Raw genomic sequence first — 23,970 nt, forward strand, 5'->3', positions numbered from 1 at the left:
ATTAATACAAGAACTAATTAGATACTTTTTAATGCTTTCATAATAACTCTTATTATATAATAGTTTGTAGATTTGTAGCTCAGTAAAGTAATTTCAATATAGTTGTATGAATATAAATTAATTCCAACGCGCCAATCTCTATCGTAATCAGGATTGCCATGATTTGTAAATGAGAAAAGGCCAATTTTAATTAAACGCGGCTTTAAAAGGCCGAGCCATTAGTAGAAAAAGGCCATATATATAGTATTTACGACCCAGCTTTTTTCAAGATATTACTAAAGGCCAACTAATTAAAAAAAGAACAAATTTTAGGTTTTTTTTGGCCTGAAAAAAGGCCAAACTGGCAACCTTGATCGTAATGGGAGGAGTCAAACGGGCATTTATACTGTTCTTTGCAAAAAGTAATAAAGAAATAGGTTAAATATATTAATAATATCTAATAATAACCTATGAAATATTTAAATAATTATTTTTAAAGGATTATATTAAATATTAAAATAAAAATGAGTTAGATTTATTCATTATATTATGGAATTTTCTTAAATATAAAATTCCTCATTACTACTGTTCTTTGCTAAAAGTAATAAAGAAATAGCTAAAATATATTAATAATATCTAATAATAACCTATAAATTATTTCAATAATTAATTTTAAAGGATTATAATAAATATTAAAATAAAAATGAGTTAAATTTATTAATCATATTATGGAATTTTCTTAAATGTAAAATTCCTCATTACTACTGTTCTTTGCTAAAAGTAATAAAGAAATAGGGAAAATATATTAATAATATCTAATAATAACCTATAAAATATTTAAATAATTATTTTTAAAGGATTATATTAAATATTAAAATAAAAATGAGTTAAATTTATTAATTATATTATGGAATTTTCTCAAATATAAAATTCCTCATTACTACCAAACGCAGCCGCCATTGTCTCATTCATTCCCGATCTCAAGAGCCCAGGGTTGCCATCCGTACGATAATTATCGTACATGTACGATTATTTTGGGTCCGGTACGATGTACGATACATAACTTATGTATATACATATATGTGTTTGTGTGTTTAATTAAACAATTATACTAAAATACCTTGAAATAAGCTATATATGTTACTCCTTAATAATCTTGTTCAAAGTGTGTACGATAATTTTGGTTTAAAAAACGACAATTTTAAGGCTCATGTACGATAATCCAGTGGAAATAATCTGGTAACCCTGAACCAGGGATGCCATTCGTACGATAATTATCGTACATGTACGATTATTTTAGGTCCAGTACGATGTACGATACATACCTTAGGTATATAAATATGTATGTTTAATTAAACAATTATACTAAAATATTTTGAAATAAGTCAATCATGTAACTCTTAAATAATTATTTTGAAACTGTGTACGATAATTTTGGTTTAAAAAACGATAATTTTAAGGTTCATGTACGATAATCCAGTGGAAATAATCTGGCAATCCTGCCCGTGACGTCAGATCAGAAGAACAGTTCAAGAACTTAAGTCGTAGATGACGAAGAGGAACAAAGGGTGTGTTCTCCTAGATAATTTCCCTATTTCGCTGCTGATAAGTAAGTATAATTACTCATTATCTTAATTCCCTTGATATTTAGAAGCAAATCATATCAATTAGAGCGCGTGTCAGTATTTATACAGCTGTTTTTTTAGCGTTTCTAGAACTGATGGCCGCTTATGGCTACTTGAAGGTTTTGTTTACGTATTTGATATTTTTCCCAAATTTCTAAATTACTTAATTTATTGGCCTAATTTAGGTCCAATTTGTAGGCCTACTTTAGGGCCGTATTATAGGCTTACTTTAAGGATAAATTATTGCTTAACTGCTAATGAAGGACATTCTTGAGTTCTATCTTCGGGTGTGACCCTAAATTGGACAAATTAAGCCTCATTATTTAGGGCTAATGAGCCTTAAGGTAGGCCTCTATTTAAATCAGCTGCTTAGGTCTATATATATGTTTTTTTTTTAGGTATGTTGAGTAAATTCTGGGAGGTATATGGTTTTTATTCGATAGTTTTTGAGCTGGTTCTAAATTAAGGCTTTTGGGACTTGGGCCTTATCTTACGACTATTAATAATGTTATTATTAATGTCATTATTATTATTACAAGCTAAGTTACAACCCTAGTTGGGGAAGCAGCATGCTATAAGCCCAAAGGCTCCAACAAAGAAAAATAGCCCAGCGAGGAAAGGTAACATGGAAACAATTAACTGCAAGGGAAGTAATGAACAATTAAAATTAAATATTGTAAGTATAGTGATAATATTAAGATAAAGCTAAAAAAAAGGGTTTGAAATCAAACCCTGTAATACAATACAAATTTACCAAAAAAAGTGGGAGAGAAATATCATAGAATAGTATGCCCCGTTGTATCCTCAAGCTAGAGAACTCTACCCCAAGACAGTGGACGATATATAGTATTTCGCTCGCTTGTCTGAGCATCGAAAAACCTCCTTTCAAAGCAATGGGGTGTATGTATGATAACGGCCACCTGTTTGTTTAATTACGCCTAACTTAGAATATGGAAGTGTAAGGGGATCGCAGGGGGCATTAGCCCCACCCCCCTGTTAGGTAAGTAGCTAAGGACAGAGTTTGTAGGTTAGGTTAGGGGGGAAAGTTTAGGTTAGTCCATTTTTAATCCACACGGGAGGAAGTGGCCGCTGATATACAAAGGCTACTTGAATGTTATTCATCGTCCTTTGTTATATCTTTGCTCGGCAAAAAGGTAAAGGAATTGGTGCGCACATTGCCTCGTGTATTGAAAAAGGGTAATACTCATTCATGATTCTTCTTTATCTTTTTGGAGCCTTTGTATATCAGCGGCCAGTTCCTCATGCGTTTGATTAAAAATGGACATACACTGACCTAAACTTTCCCCCCCTAACCCAACCTGCAAGCTGTCCTTACCTACATACCTAACGGGGGGAGTGGGGGGGGGCAACCACCCCTTACATTGCTGTATTTTAAGTTAGCCATATTTATACATACAGGTGGCCGCTATCATACATACTGTACACCCCATCTTTTTTATCTTTTATGAGTTTTGTGGCATGAAGCAGGCCCCAGTGGAGTGAGTTTAGATCATTGTGTGAAGTGATATGAATTAAAGGTAATTATACGGTACTTTATTTTATCTCGGATACATGTACAGTGGACCTTCGTTTATCGCGGTAGATAGGTTCCAGACCCGACCGCGATAAGTGAAAATCCGCGAAGTAGTGACACCATATTTACCTATTTATTCAACATGTATATTCAGACTTTTAAAACCTTCCCTTGTACGTAGTACTGTTAACAAACTACCCTTTGATGTACAGAACACTTAATGCATGTACTACAGTACCCTAAACTAAAACAGGCACAAATATTAAAGGCGATTTTATATTATACGTTTCCTAAACACGCTTAAAAGCACGATAAAAAATGGCAACCAATGTTTTGTTTACGTTTATCTCTGATCATAATGAAGAAACAAACTGGAGGTAGAGCTTTGCTTATTACCCAGACATATTTCCCATACTTTTCCCTTAGAACTACATTACATCTTCCTACTTTATATATATATATATATATATATATATATATATATATATATATACATACATACATACATAAATACATGCATATATATATATATATATATATATATATATATATATATATATATATATATATATATATGTATGCATGTATTTATGTATGTATGTATATATATATAAATATATATATATATATATATATATATATATATATATATATATATATATATATATATATATATATATATATATATATATACACCCACACACATATATATATATGTGTGTGTGTGTGGGTATATATATATATATATATATATATATATATATATATATATATATATATATATATATATATATATATATATATACATACATACATACATACATACATACATACATACATAAATACATGTATATATATATATATATATATATATATATATATATATATATATATATATATATATATATATATATTACTGTATATATATATGAGTTATGGAAAAAATCCGCGAAGTGTTGAATCCGCGATGGTCGAACCGCGAAGTAGTGAGGGTTCACTGTACTGCATATTTTTCCAACTGGTTATCATGTGTTATGCATTTTTGACTAGTACAGTAATTGTGTTTTTCCAAATTCAATAACCCTGATTTTCATCTGTGGCCCCCCCCCCCCCCCTTTATAGTTTTGAAAGGGGCTCCTTTGTTTTTAAAACTGATAATTTCCGACAGAAATTAATGTTAACTACATTTGAAACACATGATATAAGGTACAATTTACTAAACTAAATTTACCAAAGTTTAAAACAGAGATGTGCCAACCTAGAATATCTTGACGTACATACATACATACATATACCAAAGGCACTTCCCCCAATTTTTGGGGGGTAGCCGACAACAACAAGAAACAAAACAAAAAAGGGGACCTCTACTCTCTATGTTCCTCCAGCCTAACCAGGGACTCAGCCGAGTTCAGCTGGTACTGCTAGGGTGCCACAGCCCAACCTCCCACATTTCCACCACAGATGAAGCTTCATACTGCTGAGTCCCCTACTGCTGCTACCTCCGCGGTCATCTAAGGCACCGGAGGAAGCAGCAGGTGACGTAATATCAGTAATGTTGGCGGTCTCTTGCTGAAGGCTAACTCTAACCTGTAACCACCCTAGTTACCTTTATTTGAACATGTTAGCTGTCACTGCTAAACATGGAATCCGGATGGAATGTGTTCCTACTCGTTAATTATCCTTTAACATTGCATAGGTTTATTTACTATTAAAATGTATCTTGAGATGTGGCTGCAAAATTTGAATGAAAAAAACTGTCCAATTATCTTACGGCTTAAGCTATCTTACCATTTTTGCATTTTCCGTTATTAATCCATTAATTCACCAGTGTTTTATTGGTGTAATAAACTACTTTAGGGCATTATCAATTTTACTTTACCCTGTTGTCATTCAACAGGGTAATGAGCCTCCCACCACCCTCCCTCCCCATTTCAGTACGGACACAGCCTGTGGTTTGTTGCACATGCTGGGAAAAAATACTTTTGATTCGGGAAAATAAATGCAAGTGTTTTGTACCAAGAGATTGATTTATTGATAGATTGATTTGAAGTTTTCTGGCATCCTGTTGTACTAAGGGAAATGTATTTGTTGATTGATAACCTTTATAATGGAAAAATAGAAAAGGCAATAATATAAATATGAATGATATTTTGATGACAATTATTACTGGGGTAAATCCTAACCTAACTTGAAGTACCAGTGTGTGAAATGTATCGTAGACTGTTGAGGACATGCCTTTGTAAAGGCTTATCGTGCGGTTCCTTTATAAAAGCTTATCGTGTGATTCCTTTATTTGTTTACTGGAATGTTTACCATACAATAGTGTAATTAGAATTCAAACTCAAGTAATTTATAATACTGTACAGTGAATCCTACTTCAACTCAATCTACTTTCTTGCACATTATTTATTCCAAAAGGAGAAGTGATAGGCGAGTGATCAGGCGACCCCCCCTTAAGGCCACAGTGATTTTCTGGACACTACTGAACCTAATACAACCACCTAACCTAGGGCCCTGTACCCCTACCTAGGCCTAGCCCCTGCGACCCCCCCGCCCTTACAGCCACTACCTATCACATCCATCAATAAATAATTTCTCCACAAAATGGTTATCATTTTTGGGTTTTCCACATCAAAATACATACATTGGAATAAAAAAAAACATTAAAATTCGATAGGCACTCAAACCAAAAAGACCCCATAATTTTTATTGTATGATATTAATGGAAACAAAAAAAATGATTACTGTATACGCTTTAAGTGCAATTATAAAAACTTCCTTTAAATGAAAAGTGCTCATAACAATGTTAATGATGAAATGCAGAGTTCTTCTGCCGTTAGTGACAGTACTTCACTACAAAACCAAAGTTATCATTTATGAAAATTTAATGAGATCAAATGTCTTTGAAAGGTGCGTATGTTGTTACCACAATACAGTAGAGTATTTCTTCATCTTATCTTTGTTATTTTCATTTGTGTATCTGAATGTTTATAAGTTGAGCGTCAGTAAGTTGGAGACCTTCTGTATACTGTATCAGAAAAGGTTTATATTTATCATTTGTTTTAAGAGGTCTTTAACCCTTTTACCCCCAGGCTATTTGGAACTTTCCAATCCTTAACCCCCAGGGTTTTTTTTTTTTCAAGCACATTTTGTAGTATATATTTTTTAAATTGCTCTAACAGCCTTAATTTTTGTCATAGTGAGATCAGGTTGGTCTCATTCTCTTGGAAAATGTCTGAAGTTTCTCAAAAAATTATAAAAAATATGCCCAAAAAATTGTAAATAGCAGTTTTTTGCAAGATTGATTGAAAGAACGTACCGGTACGTCCATGGGGGTAAAGGAATGTGTTTTGTGAAACGTACCAGTACGTCCTTTGGGGGTAAAACGGTTAATTGGCTGTCTTCCAGCTTTGCCGAAAGAATATCCGTAATTAACTCTAGGTTTATATTACTTAGGAAAAAATGCAAATTATCTAAAAATTTCTCAATTCAAGAGGTCTTGCATTCATTAAATACGCCAAACCTATTTCAGCACTTCTCATCATGGCGGCCGAAAATACCAAGGCGCAGATTCCGGACGTCTCCGACCTCTTCCCGGAAGTTGCAGATGACCTCAGCAAGGTGTCCTGGGCCCATGCCGTCAATAGCAAAGAGGAATTGGAGCAAAGTATTGGAGGTAGGTTAAAAAAAAAAGAAAAATGGCTTATTCCCGAAGATTGTAGAGTACCGTGTGCAACTTTTTTCAGCGTGTTAATTACTGGACCTACATTTAGGTAGATTGTGGATTATGGTTTAATGCACATCATTATTACCTCTGCCAACAAAGTTGGAAAGAGGTTATGTTTTACCCTCTATTTGTGTTTGTTTGTTTGAGTCTGTAGCTTCCTGTCCTCAATTTTAAATGTAGAGTAATGAAACTAGCAGGGATTAACTCATGTATAAAGCTGGAAATTATTAAATTTTTGAAGGTCAAGGTCACAGTCAAGCAAAATGTCCAATTCACGCAATCACCCATAAGTTTGGGCATCGTTGTCACAGATACTTCAAACTTAGTTCATATTTGAGTGAAAATCCAAGCTAGTTAATACTTGTTTAGGTCAAGGTCGAGACATAAGCTGCCGCGGCTTAGGTGTGCGTTCTAACGAGTGCCCCTATAGTTATTGTAGTTGTTATATACTGTAGTGATTAATGATACACCATAAGGTTTGTACTGTTAACACTGAATACCAATACTTCACCAGTCAATTTGGCTCCCAAGCTCCACGTTCCCTTTCCCGTTTTCTGGACGTTTTTCTTAACTCGCCTTAACACAAAAACAATTGAAGGTAGGACTTGAAAGCATTATTATCATATAGCTTATTAAATTTTTTACATTGATATATAGATACAGTATATATCTTAAAATTTCCATATATGTAAATAATAGAAAGATGAAGGAACAGCACTTTTTAGTGAAGTTACAACGTCTGTTACTTATTCATTGCACTTTTTAGTGAAGTTACAGCGTCTGTTACTTATTCATTGCACTTTTTAGTGAAGTTACAACGTCTGTTACTTATTCATTGCACGTTTTAGTGAAGTTACAACGTCTGTTACTTATTCATTGCACTTTTTAGTGAAGTTACAACGTCTTGTTACTTATTCATTGCACTTTTTAGTGAAGTTATACCTAACTATTTTATTTTGCCCTGTTTCTTCACAGACGAAACCATCATGATGCTGGAAGCCGATATCTTGCCTGGGCGTTTGGAGGGCGCCGATCCCAGCGAGCCTACCATCCCCATCATGGCTCATCCTCCAGCCACCGAGTCAGACATCTCTTTCGAAATGTGGATTGACGAAGTCATCAAGGCTAATAAGGTTTGTTCGAGTTATATCGGGTTTTGCTATATTTTTGGGTTGTCAATTTTTCGAGTTTTTTTGGGTGAAATCTCGTACCATCTAACCGGAAGAAATAAGGTAGAGGGAAGGGAATGTAGTGTTTATTTGCCATGACAATATATGCCCAAGATGATATCGGGCTTTGCTATATTTTTGGGTTCTTGCTTTTTCGGGTTTTTGGTTGAAATCTCGTACCATGTGACAGGAATAAATAGGGCAGAGGGAAGGGAGTGCGGTGTTCATTTGCTATGACAATATATGCCCAAGATGATATCGGGTTTTGCTTTATTTTTGGGTTGTCGCTTTTTCGGGTTTTTGGTTGAAACTTCGTACCATCTAACAGGAATAAATAGGGCAGAGGGAAGGGAATGCTGTGGTTCTTTGCCATGACAATATATGCCTAAGATGATATCGGGCTTTGCTATATTTTTGGGTTGTTGCTTTTTCGGGTTTTTGGTTGAAATCTCGTACCATGTGACAGGAATAAATAGGGCAGAGGGAAGGGAGTGCGGTGTTCATTTGCTATGACAATATATGCCCAAGATGATATCGGGCTTTACTATATTTTTGGGTTGTCGCTTTTTCGTGTATTTTTGGGTGAAATTTCGTACCATGTGACAGGGACAAATAGGGCAGAGGGAAGGGAATGCTGTGGTCATTTGCTATGCCAATATATGCCCAAGATGATATCGGGCTTTGCTATATTTTTGGGTTGTTGCTTTTTCGGGTTTTTGGTTGAAATCTTGTACCATGTGACAGGAATAAATAGGGCAGAGGGAAGGGAGTGCGGTGTTCATTTGCTATGACAATATATGCCCAAGATGATATCGGGCTTTGCTATATTTTTGGGTTGTCGCTTTTTCGTGTATTTTTGGGTGAAATTTCGTACCATGTGACAGGAATAAATAGGGCAGAGGGAAGGGAGTGCGGTGTTCATTTGCTATGACAATATATGCCCAAGATGATATCGGGCTTTGCTATATTTTTGGGTTGTCGCTTTTTCGTGTATTTTTGGGTGAAATTTCGTACCATGTGACAGGAATAAATAGGGCAGAGGGAAGGGAGTGCGGTGTTCATTTGCCATGACAATATATGCCCAAGATGATATCGGGCTTTGCTATATTTTTGGGTTGACGTTTTTTGAGGTTTTTGAGTGAAATCATGGCCCATCTAATAGGAATAACTAGTGAATTTGCTATAATAGTAAAACTCCCAAGATAATGATATTCTGTTTATTAATAACTTCCTGATATAAGAACCTGTCATTGCAATAGCTAAAGATGTTATTACTCATTTTAAAAGTATTTCTTGAAGTAGAAACAGATGTTTAGATTATTGATGCATATGTAGGATAGCTCGCTAGTGTTAAAAACGATTGAGAGGGTTATGATCTGAAGGCACAAGTTAACCATTGTTGACTTGAAAACTTTGAGACTTGAGAACCAACTCTTCGGAATGTATTTCGTTTATATATACGGGACTTACTGTAATCATGTTTTACTTCAGTTGATATTTATTTTGTTTTTTCTAAATGGTTTATTTCTCCACGTTTCTGATTTTGTGTCTTTGGTTTTATTTCCAGGATGGACAGAAGAAAGGAGCTAAGCTAGACTTCAAGGATATTAGTGTCGTGGAAGAATGTCTGAAGGTTCTCGAAAACCGTGCTGACCAAGTGAGTTTTACAATAACATAGAGAAAGAAAATTATTTTTATTGAAGCTCTGTTGCTACCGATTATAAAAGTATTAGATTATTTGACTAAACACTAGCTGGATTTCCTCTCCTGGAAAAAGAGATTTGGTTTTACTATTTATGAATATTCATTTACAGTTGTTTCTATCCATGATTTCTGTGAAAATGTAATGATGAGTGGACATTGGTAATTCATTCAATCCCTTTTTTTTTAATTGTGAAAACTATTTTGGAAATCTATTAATACTATAAGTCTGAAAGAAATCTTGTGTTGCCTACAGAAAGCACAAACTGGTTTTTATTCTGCAAGTTCCTTTAGAAGCTTTATTTTTACTCCGTAATTTACTGTAGAATGGAAGCTCCGCCAACCATTGTTGAAGACCAATTTTTATATTGATCCATTTTTCCTGCCTTTATATTTTTTATGAATTTAAGGTTTGATATATACTGCATATATAATGCTTTTGAGTAAGGCTATTACGATATAAAGGCTATTACGATATAAAGAACTGGACTACAGTATTGTACTGGTGGAGTACGTATGGGTCTCTAAAGCATCTCTGTTTTACAGATCACATTTCCACTATGGTTGAATGCAGACATATTGAAAGGGCCAGTGAGCAGCACACGCGAGCCGGTTGACGCCGACAAGTTCCTATCTCTCTGTGTTGAAACCTTCCCATTGGTGAGTTTGAATCTATTTTGAAAAATTGATTATGTATATTTCTATAATAGCACTGATGATTAACTCATATTCATCCACACTGTTATTCTTATATTAAGGGTTCGGTAGACTGATGCGTTCTCTCCAATGCATTCTATATAGGGCATCCTCTTCTAACAAACCTCTTCTCTCCATATCATCCTTCGCCTTATCTCGCTGATTCTCTGCCTCCTCGATTTCCTCTCCATCATGTTCCTCCTAAGCCCTCCTCACTTCCTCCTCACCATTCATCCTCGACACATGCTCACGCCATCTCATTCATGACACACCTATCACTCCTGTAATGTTTACTACGCCTGCCATCCTTATTTCGTGATTTTCTAATATTTCAAGCAGTTACAATCCCATAATCCACCTCTGCAGTCTCCTCTCTCTTTTCTCTCAAGCTTAGCTCCCTGTGATGATTTATTTACTACTTGTAAAATATTGTTAAGGAATTATAGTGAACTAGAATAGCAGTTACTTATTAGGATTTATTCTTACAACTAATTATATTGTGTATATTTGGTGTGCATGTCACTTGATTCCGTGACTATAGTCTATTTCTTTTAGCGATGCACATTTGCACCGACTCGCAGCGGTGCCCTTTTAGCTCGGAAAAGTTTCCGGATCGCTGATTGGTTGGACGAGATAATTCTAACCAATCAGCGATCAGGAAACTTCTCCGAGCTAAAAGGGCACCGCTGCAAGTAGGTGCAAATCTGCCTCGCTAAAAGAAATGAACGGTAGTATGACCTGTGGTATCAAATGGTAGTCTGCTTTATTTTTTCTTGCCTTGGGATGCTCTCAAAAAGACATAGGTATTTGTGTGATATCAAATAGTAGTCTGCTGATGCTTTGGGATGCTATTAAAAAGACAGTCACATATCGTCACCCTCATAAACTAACTGCCTAAGTCATTTTCTCCACTTGTTGGGAATTCAAAAAGAAACCTTCTCATTTCCTAATTCCCTATATCATTGTCTTGAGCTTCACTTCATAAATTCTTAAAAGAAGAATTTATGAATTAGAATTTGTTAATTGAAGCTCAACACAATGATATAAAGAATTAGGAAATGAGAAGGTTTCTTTTTGATTTCCCAACAAGTGGAGAAAATGACTTAGGCAGTTAGTATATGAGGGTGACGATATTTTTATGTTTATGGTTTTTCATTATCAGATAGCTTTGAATAGTGTTGAAGCATATCTTTGTTGCAAGTTAAATCATGACCTAGGTTTTTTGAGAGTATTGTAATGTTTTGCGATAGCGTTGATAATAATAGCTTATTATTATTATTATTATTATTATTATTATTATTATTATCATTATTATTACTTGCCAAGTTACAACCCTTGTTGGAAAAGCAGGAAATAAGGAGATATACTATGAGTTAAGTTTAAGAATAATAACATAAAAATGAATCGATTATATATGAACTATAAAAACTTCAAAATAACTAGAGGAAGAGAAATAAGATAAAATAGTGTGCTCTAGTGTACCCTCAAGCAAGAGAACTCTACCCCAAGACAATGGAAGACCATGGTACAGAGGCTATGGTACTACACAAAATTGGAAGTATTTTTTACATTTAAAGATCCTCTTTAGTATTCTTTGTTTAGATTACGTATATATGACATTAAACTTATCTTTAGATATTCATTGAACTGTAATTTCAGGCAACTCTCTCAGTTGGATGGACCACGACATACACATCTGCTACCGATGAGAAAGCTCTGTACACCAAAGAGATGGCCGAGGAAATGGCAACAGCGCTGGAGTCCAAGAACGTGTCCATGCCTGTGACGTTCCCCATCCGTGCTGCCTTCGTGCCTCGCTCCATTGAGCAGCTGGAGTGGCTCGTAGAGAATGTAAGTGTTACGCTAAAAACAATTGGGTTCGTTAGTTCGTAGGCTGGGTTATACGGATCCCGAATTTAAGACTGCTATTTTAAGTTTAGCAGTACTTTTTATTGTCATGAAAAATATACTTTATTACTTGCTAAGCAATAACCCTAAATGGAAAAGCAGAATGCCAGATGCCCAGGGACTCCAACATATATATATGTACATGTTTATGTATGTACTGTATGTAGCTTTCATGCATCGTCATCGTCTCCCCTTTTCCAATTGTTCATTGACCTCCTTTTGCACCAGCTATTATTTATTTGCTGTGACACCCTAGCAGTACCAGCTGAACTCAGTTGAGTCCCTTGTTAGGCTGGGAGGAATGTAGAGAGTAGATGTCCTCTTTTTGTTTTTGTTTCTTTGTTGATGTTGGCTACCCCCCAAAATTGGGGGAAGTGCCATGGTATATGTATGTGATATATGTATTATTTATTTGCCCTTCTCATGTCTAAAACATCTTTGTATTTGAGATCTAGATATTCCCTATGTACTTTGGCTGTGTATCTTAATATAGCTTAAGTCTCTCTTCTACCCTTACCAAGAGGAAAGTGAGCCATTGAACAATTATATTGCAGTAGTTAACCCCTTGAGCGGGGAAGAATTCTTCAAGGATTTCCACTTAGTGTGGCACCTTATATGTTTCATTTATTTTTTTTTTGTCACATCCTATTCATCCGAACTGTCCAACTATTTTAGTTATCCCTTTACCTAACTATCGCCTCTTATTTAAACCTAGAATCCAAAATTGACAGGTTTGATTAAATTTATTTTAGTTGAAGAATGAAAAGGAATTGATTGGTGAACTTTATTATTTGTTACTGTATCTGTATGTGAATTTGGGAATGGTTATTGATATGCTTGTTTGAAAATTCCTCCTTTTAAAATTAATTTTTTTGTGGTTCTAGATCCCAGACAGCACCATCACGGTCTGGAGCTCATCGTCGGACACCATCGACGTCCAGGCCCTGCTGGCCCTGCGGGATGCCATCGGCAACGACTCCGTGTATTTCGATCTCCCCGAAGAACAGAAGAAGGAATTCGACGAAGCAAAGAAGGCGGAGGAAAGGGCAGGTGCGCCCAGCTTCCGGATTCTTCCAACCAACGCCTCGGGCTGGGCAACGGCGGCCATTGCTCTGGGGTCGGCCCTGGCAGCGCTCTATCTCTACGATTGATAACCCGATCTGGGAGAAATCGGTTTTAAGGGGCTTTTATCGTTCTTCTTTTTTTCAGTTACATTGTATGCTTTTGGGCGTATTGTCAAATGAACTCGTGCACTTTCTACTTGTGTATGGGGAATTATTTTCTTCCTTTACCTTGACAGCTTTTGCTTTAGAGGAGATGCCGTCATATTATGTCCATATTTGTGCATTTAATCTGCTATCGTGACATAGATAGACATGCAAATTGTGATGTACAATATTTTTTTTTTCTTTTTTTTTTTTTTTTTTGTGACACCATATTAAGGAGATTTTTGGTATGAAATTTAGGCTATACAAAACAGTTTTGAGAAATTGGTCGGCATTTTACAAAAACATAGAAATTACAATTGATTTGGTTATACTTAGGTTTCACTGTTCAGGAAAGTTGAATTTTATTAGGTGGCAGTAATTTTGTAATGACGGGAAACATTTAGACGTTCCAAGATCTAAAAGGAACAATATAAAACTACTTTATTTTGAAGAACGACATGGAATTGTCAGTAGGTTTTTGTATTCTGTATTTGTTTATTATTTGTTCCAAAACATGAACCTGTTTTTGTTTAAAATAGTACAGGGGCGTGAAGGAATGTCCCTAAAGCATCGAAGTTCGAGTTGTTATTAGGTTTTTATATTCTGTATTTGTTTATTTGTTCCAAAACATAAACATGCTTTGTTTAAAATGGTACAAGGGGATGGAGGCCCCAAAGCATCGCTGGTTTGGCGAAGTGTGCTTTAAACATTTTCACAATTTGCTCTCTCGTGGAGCCACCACGGGATTGATTTTAGAGTATGTCTTAGGGTGCCAACATTTATTTGAGGTTAGGGTGTACGGTATTCGTCTTACGTAAAAGATAACATGGTACTAAACATTTGATCTTGTAGATTGAATATCGAAGATGCGAAGACCTCCATCACAATATTAACCAAAAGTTACAGCAAAAAACTGCATGGAATGTTTTTATCATAGTAGTACTTTTTGGCTCGATATGGACATATATTTTGGCACAGCCAAATCTTGCTTTACATTCGTTAGTTTCTGCTTAACTAACGCAGTTTAACCAATGATTGATAGATGTCAGCACTGTTCTTCAATAACTTTTGTACTGGGTGAAACGTTCATTAATGAACTCTAATGTTGAAGCAGAGTCTGTTTGATAACCTATCAACCTTAGCTTTAATAGGATAAGAGGAGATTCTTGAAGCCCCGTTGGTAGATGTACGGCGAACTCGATGCATGATTTCTGTAGCATTAAGGTAAGCCACTTTTAAGTCGTCTCCAGGAATGGTAGCTGTTCTACATGCAATAGGGGGAAATATGCGAATGGAAAGGTTAGGTTTTGTACATTTAGTTTTGTGGACCAATACTTCTAATACTAGTATCTCTGACGTTTGTCCCAGAAGCTTTCTTCGGTTTTGTGGTGCATTCTTATTCTTTGCAATTTTCCTGTGTTCATCTAAATTGTTTTCTAGGTTGTATTATTTGTTAAATCTCCAATGTAAGGTTTTTTTTGTTGATATTTCCAAATGGATTCGCTTCCGTGCATAAGTATCAGCCTTGTTTATGGCTCTATTATTAGAGTTTTAATTAATAGTTCCTTTATTGAAACATGTTGATTTACAATTACAGAAAGTAGTGTCATTGTACTTTACTTCCAAACTGATTTATAAATTCATAAATCATTATTATTGTCGTCTGTTACGGACATAGTTTTTTGGTTTTTAGTTTAGTATAGAGTAATCACAAGGTAAAGATTAAAGTGTAAGAAGTATGGAGGCGAACAAAAATGAAGCCATTATAATAAACATCTCTTTAACAAGATAAAATTTATGTTGTGACCGACTATCGCCAATTGATATTAACTAACAGATGTTTGGACTTTGAAAGATCTTTGACATAATATTTCCTACTTATTGTAATATCTGTTGTACTTATGATTAAGGAACGTTATTTACGAGACTTACCAGGCAGGTTGTAAACGTAATGGTTGCAGACAAGTTTCGCACTGTGTTGATAATCACGTGGTTTGTTTCGATAAAGTTTCGCGCCGCTGTTTTCGGAGCCTTTCGTCATCTTGCTCTTGGGGTCAGTCGACCATTTTAGTGTTTGTTCTTGGAAACGAAATGGAGCCCAGTTGCTAAAAGGCTCTGTAGGTAGCTTCTTTTAAGTAGTTGATTGTTGCACATCAAAAGTACCTCTTGCCTAAGTTTTAACAAATGGAAATAAGTTTCATGTTGAACAAAAGTGACTTTTATTTTGTAATAGTCTGTGCCTTATCCCATACAGTATGTCTAATGCTCTGATACATTACTGTATAATGTATTTAGAAATGGTTGGCTTGATTCTTGTATAATACATTCTGTATTTTCCATTTATGATCATCACAATCTGTATCTACCCTGTATGCTACATCATGTTTTGCTATTTTAACTTTTTCATCAAATACGCAATATTGGTTGTATAAGAAATTGGATTTATCAAATCTGTCGGAGCTACCCTACTCTAATTATTCCTATTGGGGATTCCTGTGGGCTGTGTTAGCATAATTTTTCTCCAAGGAGACACCAGGATATGATTGAATTTTTACTTATCACCTTTAATACCAACTACTCTATTGTATTTCTGTGTTCTTGTGTTTTTCTTCGTGGTATAAGCATTTTCTCATCACATTCCGGTAAAAGCTATTATTCCTGTGTCGTAGTTACAGAACTTGGAGTTCTCATAAACTAGGGTAGGGAACATCATTATCTTAGGATAAAATGGTTGAGGACACTTTTGGGGTCTACAGATTTGATACTTGAAAATAATAGAAGATTTTTATGTGATATTTTAGTCTGTGTTGTTGTGGATTTCAGAAACTGTGATGGCAGGTGCAGTTATGAAAAGATATATTCTGAGTGGCCGGAAAAGTGGTTTGCGTTCTCATTATATCGGTTGGAAATTAAGTTTTAATGTTGATGACCATCCAAATTATTTTGCGAGTTTTGTTCTACCCCGACTCCATACATACACATCTATTCCTTTACACTTGTGTATCTCCGAACTATTTGTTTAATTTAGAAAATAACAGTTGATTAAATTTTAAATGTATAGAATGCAGAACTTCATTTGTATTTATCCATATTTTGTGTGATTATCCAATTATTACCAGCTAAAAATTATGTTCAAACAAAATCAAGCAATTAAATGTTGAGGAAGCAATATGTATTTATGAAAACAAACCATTTTGACGATTCCCCACTTTACTCTGGGTGTTTAAGCTGTGATTATAATTTTTTATTGAAACTTTGTCAAAAGCTGCGGTAATTTTTGTTCTTTATTTAGAATTAGACTTTCTTATGTTATTAAATTGTTTAATTTCATTATTTTGTATTGAATGATCAATAAGTGTGGTGTAGATTATATTTTAGTTACTGTTCTTGTAAAATTTAACTGTTTTCAATCCATAGTTCTATAGGAAGTGAAACGACGACTCAGAAGTCGAAGTAAACACAGTTTATTATTTGCTCCACATATGGCAATCTTGTTTAACTGTTTGTCAGTTTAAAATTGCAGTAAGTTGTTATTTAGAAATTGATAAATCATCATTGACAACTGTTTTGGATAAATTTTTTTTTATTTTTTTATACAGAGTAACTACACTGTAAAGATGAAGTTTTAAGTATGATGGCAAACAAAGGGAAATGAACTATAATCAGCATTTCGAGAAAAAGACTCATTCATTTGGACTTATTTGCAATTCATCGCAGTTTGGGAGGTCAAGACTTTTATGAAATATGTTTCTCCTGATCATTTCATTGAAATTTCACTTTAAACTTTGCTTTCAAATTTCTTCAGACTTTATTTTCTAATTTCTTTAAACTTTACTTTCTAGTTTCTTCAAACCTAACTTTCTAATTTCTTCAAACATTACTTAGTAATTTCTTCAAACTTTTCTTTCTAATTTCTTCATACATTACTTAATTTCTTCAAACTGCTTTCTACTTTCTTCAAACTATGCTTTCTACTTTCTTCAAACCTAACTTTCTAATTTCTTCAAACTTTTCTTTCCAATTTCTTCAAACTTTTCTTTCAAATTTCTTTAAACTACTATCTAATTTCTTCAAACTTTACTTTCCAATTTCTTCAAACTGCTTTCAAATTTCTTCATACATTACTTTCAAATTTCTTCAAACTATTTTCAAATTTCTTCAGACTACTTTCAAATTTCTTCAAACTTTACTTTCCGATTTCTTCAAAGTACTTTCAAATTTCTTTAAACTTTTCTTTCTAATTTCTTCATACATGATTAAAATTTCTTCAAACAATGCTTTCTACTTTCTTCAAACCTAATTTTCTAATTTCTTCAAACTTTTCTTTCAAATTTCTCCATACTTTACTTTTAGAGTTCTTCAAACTTTACTTTCTAATTTCTTCTCGTGAGCCATAAAGGGAAATATGGGCACTTCCACCGTTAAAAGTTCAATGCAGTACTTAATATTATTATTTTTCGTAACGAATTTTGAAAGGAAACCACAAAACAGTTGTATGGCATGGAAGTTCATTTTTGAAATTACAATCTTTTAGAATATAAATTCTTTTTTTTTTTGTCAGTTAATTGTTAATTTTAAAGATTTATTTCTAGCACAATCATTCCTCGTGTTTCTTCTGTATATGAAAAAAGTAGTGGAAAATATTGTAGTTGAAAATAGTTAGAATTTAAAGTGTGTATAAGTAAAAAGTTACCCTTTCGTAAGTGAACTTTTAAAAGACTAACTATTTGTCAAGTATTTACAGGTTGTTCCGTCTTTAAATTGTAGGGTGACGTCGGATAGAATTTATGTTCTAATAGAGAAGTATTTTTATAAGATAGAATATAAAATGCTTTAATATAGCTTATAGTGATACTTTATATTTGAAAAATACGTAGTTTATCCGGTATTTTTTTGGCCGTTGGGTGATGCTAATACTGTTTCCTAAATAAAGGATTTGAAAATGTATGTTTTGTTTTTATTGTAATACTTAAGGAAGTACTTTTATTCTTGTACATAAGGTGGGCTGATGTGAACGGCGATGTCAGGCAGGGCAGCCGATCAGGACTATGGTCTACCCCAAAGCTGAAGTGAAGTAATTCAAAAAGAAGGCAGCCGTGCTTAAGTGCTTAGCCCATACAAAATGGGGAAAAATGCATGTTAATAGAAGAAGAAATGGTCTGATGTTCACCTCCTTCGTCTCAAATTTTTACTCCTTAATGAAAGCAAGTCATGTGTTCAAAGCATCCATTGTATTTCATGCCGGGTCTTGAAGTGCCTTTAACGCTTAACCTTCTGGTGATGTCGGCTGTGACGAAGACGCTGTCTGGCTAATGACTTGCAGCTTTAGCATTGAGCACCGTGTTACCCCGTACGAAGGGGATAAAAAGCACGCTAATAAAAGAATATCGACGCCAAACTATTTATTATTACTAGCTAAGCAACACCCATAGTTTGAAAAGCAGAATGTTATAAGCTCAAGGGTTCCAACAAGGTATTTAAACCGGTTAGACAAGGAAATGAACTATATGAGAAGTAATGAGTAAAGAAAATGAATGCTTGAGATCAGTAACATTAGATTATCTTATATAAACTATGAAGGGAAATATGTCAGCTAACAGAGTAATATAGAAAGAAAATGAATGTTACATTAAAGGTTTAAAGGCTTCTCATGAGTTGCAGAGGCTAGTGGAAGTGCCCTAGCTAGCAGGACAATGCCCTAGAGAGAAATCATATATCCATTTGGGACTAGGTAATGACTGCTCAAATGTTATTTCTTTGGGCGCTGCAACCTCACCATCCTTGTGAGCTAAGGATTTGGGTTAAGGGGAAGCCTATAGGTCTATCTGCTGAGTCATAAGCAGCTATTGCCTGGCTCTCCTTGGTCCTAGCTTAGGTGGAGAGGGGCCTTGGGTTGCTGATTGTATATAAAATATACAATTGTTAATGTCATTATTGGCAGCAGTCTTTTATTTTAGTCGGGAGCTAATCACGTTCAGTGGAAACTTATCAAATATTAAAAATTTACTTCTGTAGTATTATGCACAATTAGATTTCAACTTGTATTGTTTATGCCATAAGAAAATAAAAATTCTGAATGGCCTACCTAACCCCATCACCTGCCCAACACTCAAAATTAAAAAATCCAATCTCTAAAGGAAAAATTGTATGGTGGAAAAACTTTGAAGCATTTTTTTTTTAACCTAAAACAATGAGTAAAGTGCCTGGTAGTTAGAAAACTGTAGTGGGTCGCAAGTATGGGTAATAGAGGGTTAAATATATAAATGCTAGCAATAAAAGGGATATATATAGGCTAGCAATAAAGGATGACATATCATATAGTCTAGCTAGCAACCGTTTAGATGGCTTGCTGAGAACCGGGAACTTTCCCTCCCAAAAAAAATAAAATAAAAAAGATGTATTTTATAATTTATAAATAGATCCTCAATTAAATAATATAAAAAAATTAGTATTTAACAAATAAATGAAGCTATCCCACCGGGACAATTACCCAAAGAGGATATAAATAAGACAGAGGGAAAAGAGCATTTCTTCTCTTCGCCTCCAAAAAAAAAACGCAAATATGTATTTTAGAAATATAAATAAATCCTCAATTAAATACTATTTAGAAATTAATATTTAACAAATAAATTAAGCCATTCCCAAAGGGATAATTACCCAAGGAGGAAAAAAGACAGAGAAAAGAGCATTTCTTCTCTTCACCTCCAAAAAAAAAAAACGCAAATATGTATTCTATGAAATATAAATAGATCCTCAATTAAATACTATTAAAATATTAGTATATAACAAATGAATGAAGCCATTCCCAACGGGAAAATTACCCAAGGAGGAAAAAAGACAGAGAAAAGAGCATTTCTCTTCGCCTCCAAAAAAAAAAAAGACATATGTATTTTATGAAATATAAATAGATCCTCAATTAAATACTATTTAGAAATTAATATTTAACAAATAAATTAAGCCATTCCCAACGGGAAAATTACCCAAGGAGGAAAAAAGACAGAGAAAAGAGCATTTCTCTTCGCCTCCAAAAAAAAACGCAAATATGCATTTTATGAAATATAAATAGATCCTCAATTAAATACTATTAGAAAATTAATATTTAACAAATAAATTAAGCCATTCCTAAAGGGATAATTACCCAAGGAGGAAAAAAAGAGGGAAAAGAGCATTTCTTCTCTTTGCCTCCAAAAAAACAAGACACAAATATGTATTTTATGAAATATAAATAGATCCTCAATTAAATACTATTAGAAAATTAATATCTAACAAATAAATTAAGCCATTCCCAACGGGAAAATTACCCAAGGAGGAAAAAAGACAGAGAAAAGACCATTTCTCTTCGCCTCCAAAAAAAAAAAGACAAATATGTATTTTATGAAATATAAATAGATCCTCAATTAAATACTATTAGAAAATTAATATCTAACAAATAAACGAAGCCATTCCCAACGGGACAATTACCCAAGGAGGAAAAAAGACAGAGAGAAAAGAGCATTTCTTCTTTTCGCCTCAAAAAAAAACACAAATATGTATTCTATGAAATATAAATAGATCATCAATTAAATACCATTAAAAAGTTAGTATTGAACAAATAAACGAAGCCATTCCCAACGGGACAATTACCCAAGGAGGAAAAAAGAGAGAAGGAAAAGAGCATTTCTTCTCTTCTCAAAAAAAAAAAAAAAAAAAAAAAAAAACGCAAATATGTATTTTATGAAATATAAATAGATCCTAAATTAAATACTATTAAAATATTAGTATTGAACAAATAAATTAAGCCATTCCCAACGGGAAAATTACCCAAGGAGGAAAAAAGACAGAGAGAAAAGAGCAATTTCTTCGTAACAAGAAGAAGAAGAAGAAGAAGACCCAGTGTCAGTATCCCAATGCTAAAAACAGTTTGAGACCGAATTGAAGTGTGCCACGTCTCGCCTGTTGTTGTTGTTGTTGTTGTTGTTGTTGGCTGAATTCAACCAAGTGGTTTCCCCCTCAGTTGGTTCCTTTCACCCGGTGCGGTGGTGCAGGTGATAATAATGGTGGCGTAAATAAGGGCGCCTTCCTCCTCCCGAAGTCCTGTTTTGCGTCTTGCTCCCGCCGAAGGATATGACTAGGCCTAAGCTAAGTCGCGCCCTTGGAGAGAGGATTTAATGTGATAATTAATGTCATGAGTTCGAAGTGCTCGTAGGAAAGGCCGACTCACTCTCCCGCTCTCTCTCTTTTTACCTGAAGGAGGAAAAGTTTGTCTCATCTCCCGCCGAAGGATATGACTAGGCCTAATCTAAGTCGCGCCCTTGGAGAGAGGATTTAATGTGTGATAATTATCAGGAAAGGCCGACTCACTCTCTCGCCCTCTCTTTACCTGAAGGAGGAAGAGTTTGTGTCTCATCTCCCGCCGAAGGATATGACTAGGCCTAATCAAAGAAGCGCCCTTGGAGAGAGGATTTAACGTGTGATAATTATCAGGAAAGGCCGATTCGCTCTCTCTCTCTTTTTACCTGAAGGAGGAAAAGTTTGTCTCTCATCTCCCGCCGAAGGATATGACTAGGCCTAATCGAAGTCGCGCCCTTGGGGAGAGGATTTAATGTGTGATAATTATCAGGAAAGACCGACTCGCTCTCTCGCTCTCTCTCTTTTTACCTGAAGGAGGAAAAGTTTGTGTCTCATCTCCCGCCGAAGGATATGACTAGGCCTAATCTAAGTCGCGCCCTTGGAGAGAGGATTTAATGTGTGGTTATCATCATGGCTTCGAAGTGCTCGTAGGAAAGGTCGACTCCCTCTCTCACTCTCCTTTTTACCTGAAGGAGAAAGATGAAATAAACGACTCGAACTTCGCGAAGATTTCACGAAATGTGTTCGATAGCGCCCTTTGGGCTTCATGAGGCTTCGAGGATAATCCTCCTGCGGTAGTGATGGTGTCTATGGTGATGGTGTGCTTGCGCGCGAGCAAAGTGGTGAATTATAGGTGCCATTGATAAAAATTAGATAAAAAAATCTCTCACAAGTGTTGTGCTGAATAGTGAGAGTCAAGTGAGAGTGAGTGAGAGAGGGAGAGTGTGTGTGAGTGTGTGTGAGATAGAAAGGATCCACCAGTGTGTTTTACCCAAAATAGATTGCTGTGGAATATTCAGGATCTCTTAGAGAGAAAATGGTCATTGTCCGCCCAGCGCTGCAACAGGTAAGGAGAAAGAGAGAAGGAAAGAAGGAAATGCTGTTAAAATGTCCCTTATTAATTAGTACCATTAAAAATACCCCTAACATAACCGTTAAGAATGGCTATAGTACATTGTACTATTAAAATGTCCCTTGTACTTAATACCATTAAAAATACCCCTAACATAACCGATAAGAATGGCTATAGTACATTGTACTATTAAAATGTCCTTAGTACTTTTCACCATTAAAGTTACCCTAGTCTTAGTACCATTAAAATGTCTCCAGTACTTTCATAGTTAAAAATGACCCTAGTCATAGTTATACCCATTAAAATGCCCCTAGTATTTTTCACCATTAAAATGCCCCTAGTCTTAGTACCAGTAAAATGACCGTAGTATTTATGCCCATTAAAAGGTCCCTAGTATTTATGCCCATTAAAAGGTCCCTAGTATTTATGCTCATTAAAAAGTTCCCTAGTATTTATGCCCATTAAAAAGGCCCCTAGTATTTAAGCCCATTAAAAAGGCCCCTAGTATTTATGCCCATTAAAAAGGCCCCTTGTATTTATGCCCATTAAAAAGGCCCTAGTATTTATGCCCATTAAAAAGGCCCTAGTATTTATGCCCATTAAAAGGTCCCTAGTATATATGCCCATTAAAAAGGCCCCTAGTATTTATGTCCATTAAAAAGGCCCCTAGTATTTATCCCCATTAAAAGGTCCCTAGTATATATGCCCATTAAAAAGGCCCCTAGTATTTATGTCCATTAAAAAGGCCCCTAGTATTTATGCCCATTAAAAAGGCCCCTTGTATTTATGGCCATTAAAAGGCCCCTAGTATTTATGCCCATTAAAAAGGCCTCTAGTATTTATGCCCATTAAAAGGTCCCTAGTATTTATGCCTATTAAAAAGGCCTCTAGTATTTATGCACATTAAAAAGGCCCCTAGTATTTATGCCCATTAAAAAGGCCTCTAGTATTTATGCCCATTAAAAAGGCCCCTAGTATTTATGCTCATTAAAAAGGCCCCTAGTAATTAGTACCATTAATATGCCCTTATTATCACCATTAAGAAGGCCCCTAGTACTACTTAGCATCTTTAAAATGCCCTTACTTAATACCCTTAAAATGCCCCTAGTCTAGTACCATTAAAATGCCCCTAGTCTAGTACCATTAAAATGCCCCTACTTAATACCCTTAAAATACCCCTAGTCTAGTACCATTAAAATGCCCCTAGTACTTAGTACCATTAAAATATTCCTACTTAATACC

At 34.8% G+C, this 23,970-nt stretch overlaps 2 protein-coding genes across 18 annotated transcripts in view; both read left to right on the top strand.

Annotated features, from left to right (window-relative positions):
- Window positions 1-1,472: 1,472 nt before the first annotated feature.
- LOC137638687 (protein FAM151B) lies at window positions 1,473-15,722 on the top strand. The gene is made up of 7 exons (XM_068370980.1): window positions 1,473-1,588; window positions 6,671-6,814; window positions 7,841-7,998; window positions 9,602-9,691; window positions 10,282-10,395; window positions 12,091-12,282; window positions 13,224-15,722. The coding sequence occupies exons 1-7, from the start codon at window positions 1,528-1,530 to the stop codon at window positions 13,488-13,490; spliced, it is 1,026 nt and encodes a 341-aa protein (XP_068227081.1). The 5' UTR covers window positions 1,473-1,527; the 3' UTR covers window positions 13,491-15,722.
- Window positions 15,723-22,028: 6,306 nt separating this feature from the next.
- Window positions 22,029-23,970, top strand: part of pHCl-1 (pH-sensitive chloride channel 1) — a 149,619-nt gene continuing 147,677 nt past the window's right edge. For all 17 annotated transcript variants that reach the window (XM_068370981.1, XM_068370984.1, XM_068370988.1 and 14 more), the window contains exon 1: window positions 22,029-22,722. The gene's annotated coding sequence lies outside the window, so the exon portion shown is untranslated. The remainder of the gene's footprint in view (window positions 22,723-23,970) is intronic.

The sequence above is a fragment of the Palaemon carinicauda genome, chromosome 3, assembly GCF_036898095.1.
Source record: "Palaemon carinicauda isolate YSFRI2023 chromosome 3, ASM3689809v2, whole genome shotgun sequence".
Lineage (NCBI taxonomy): Eukaryota > Metazoa > Arthropoda > Malacostraca > Decapoda > Palaemonidae > Palaemon > Palaemon carinicauda.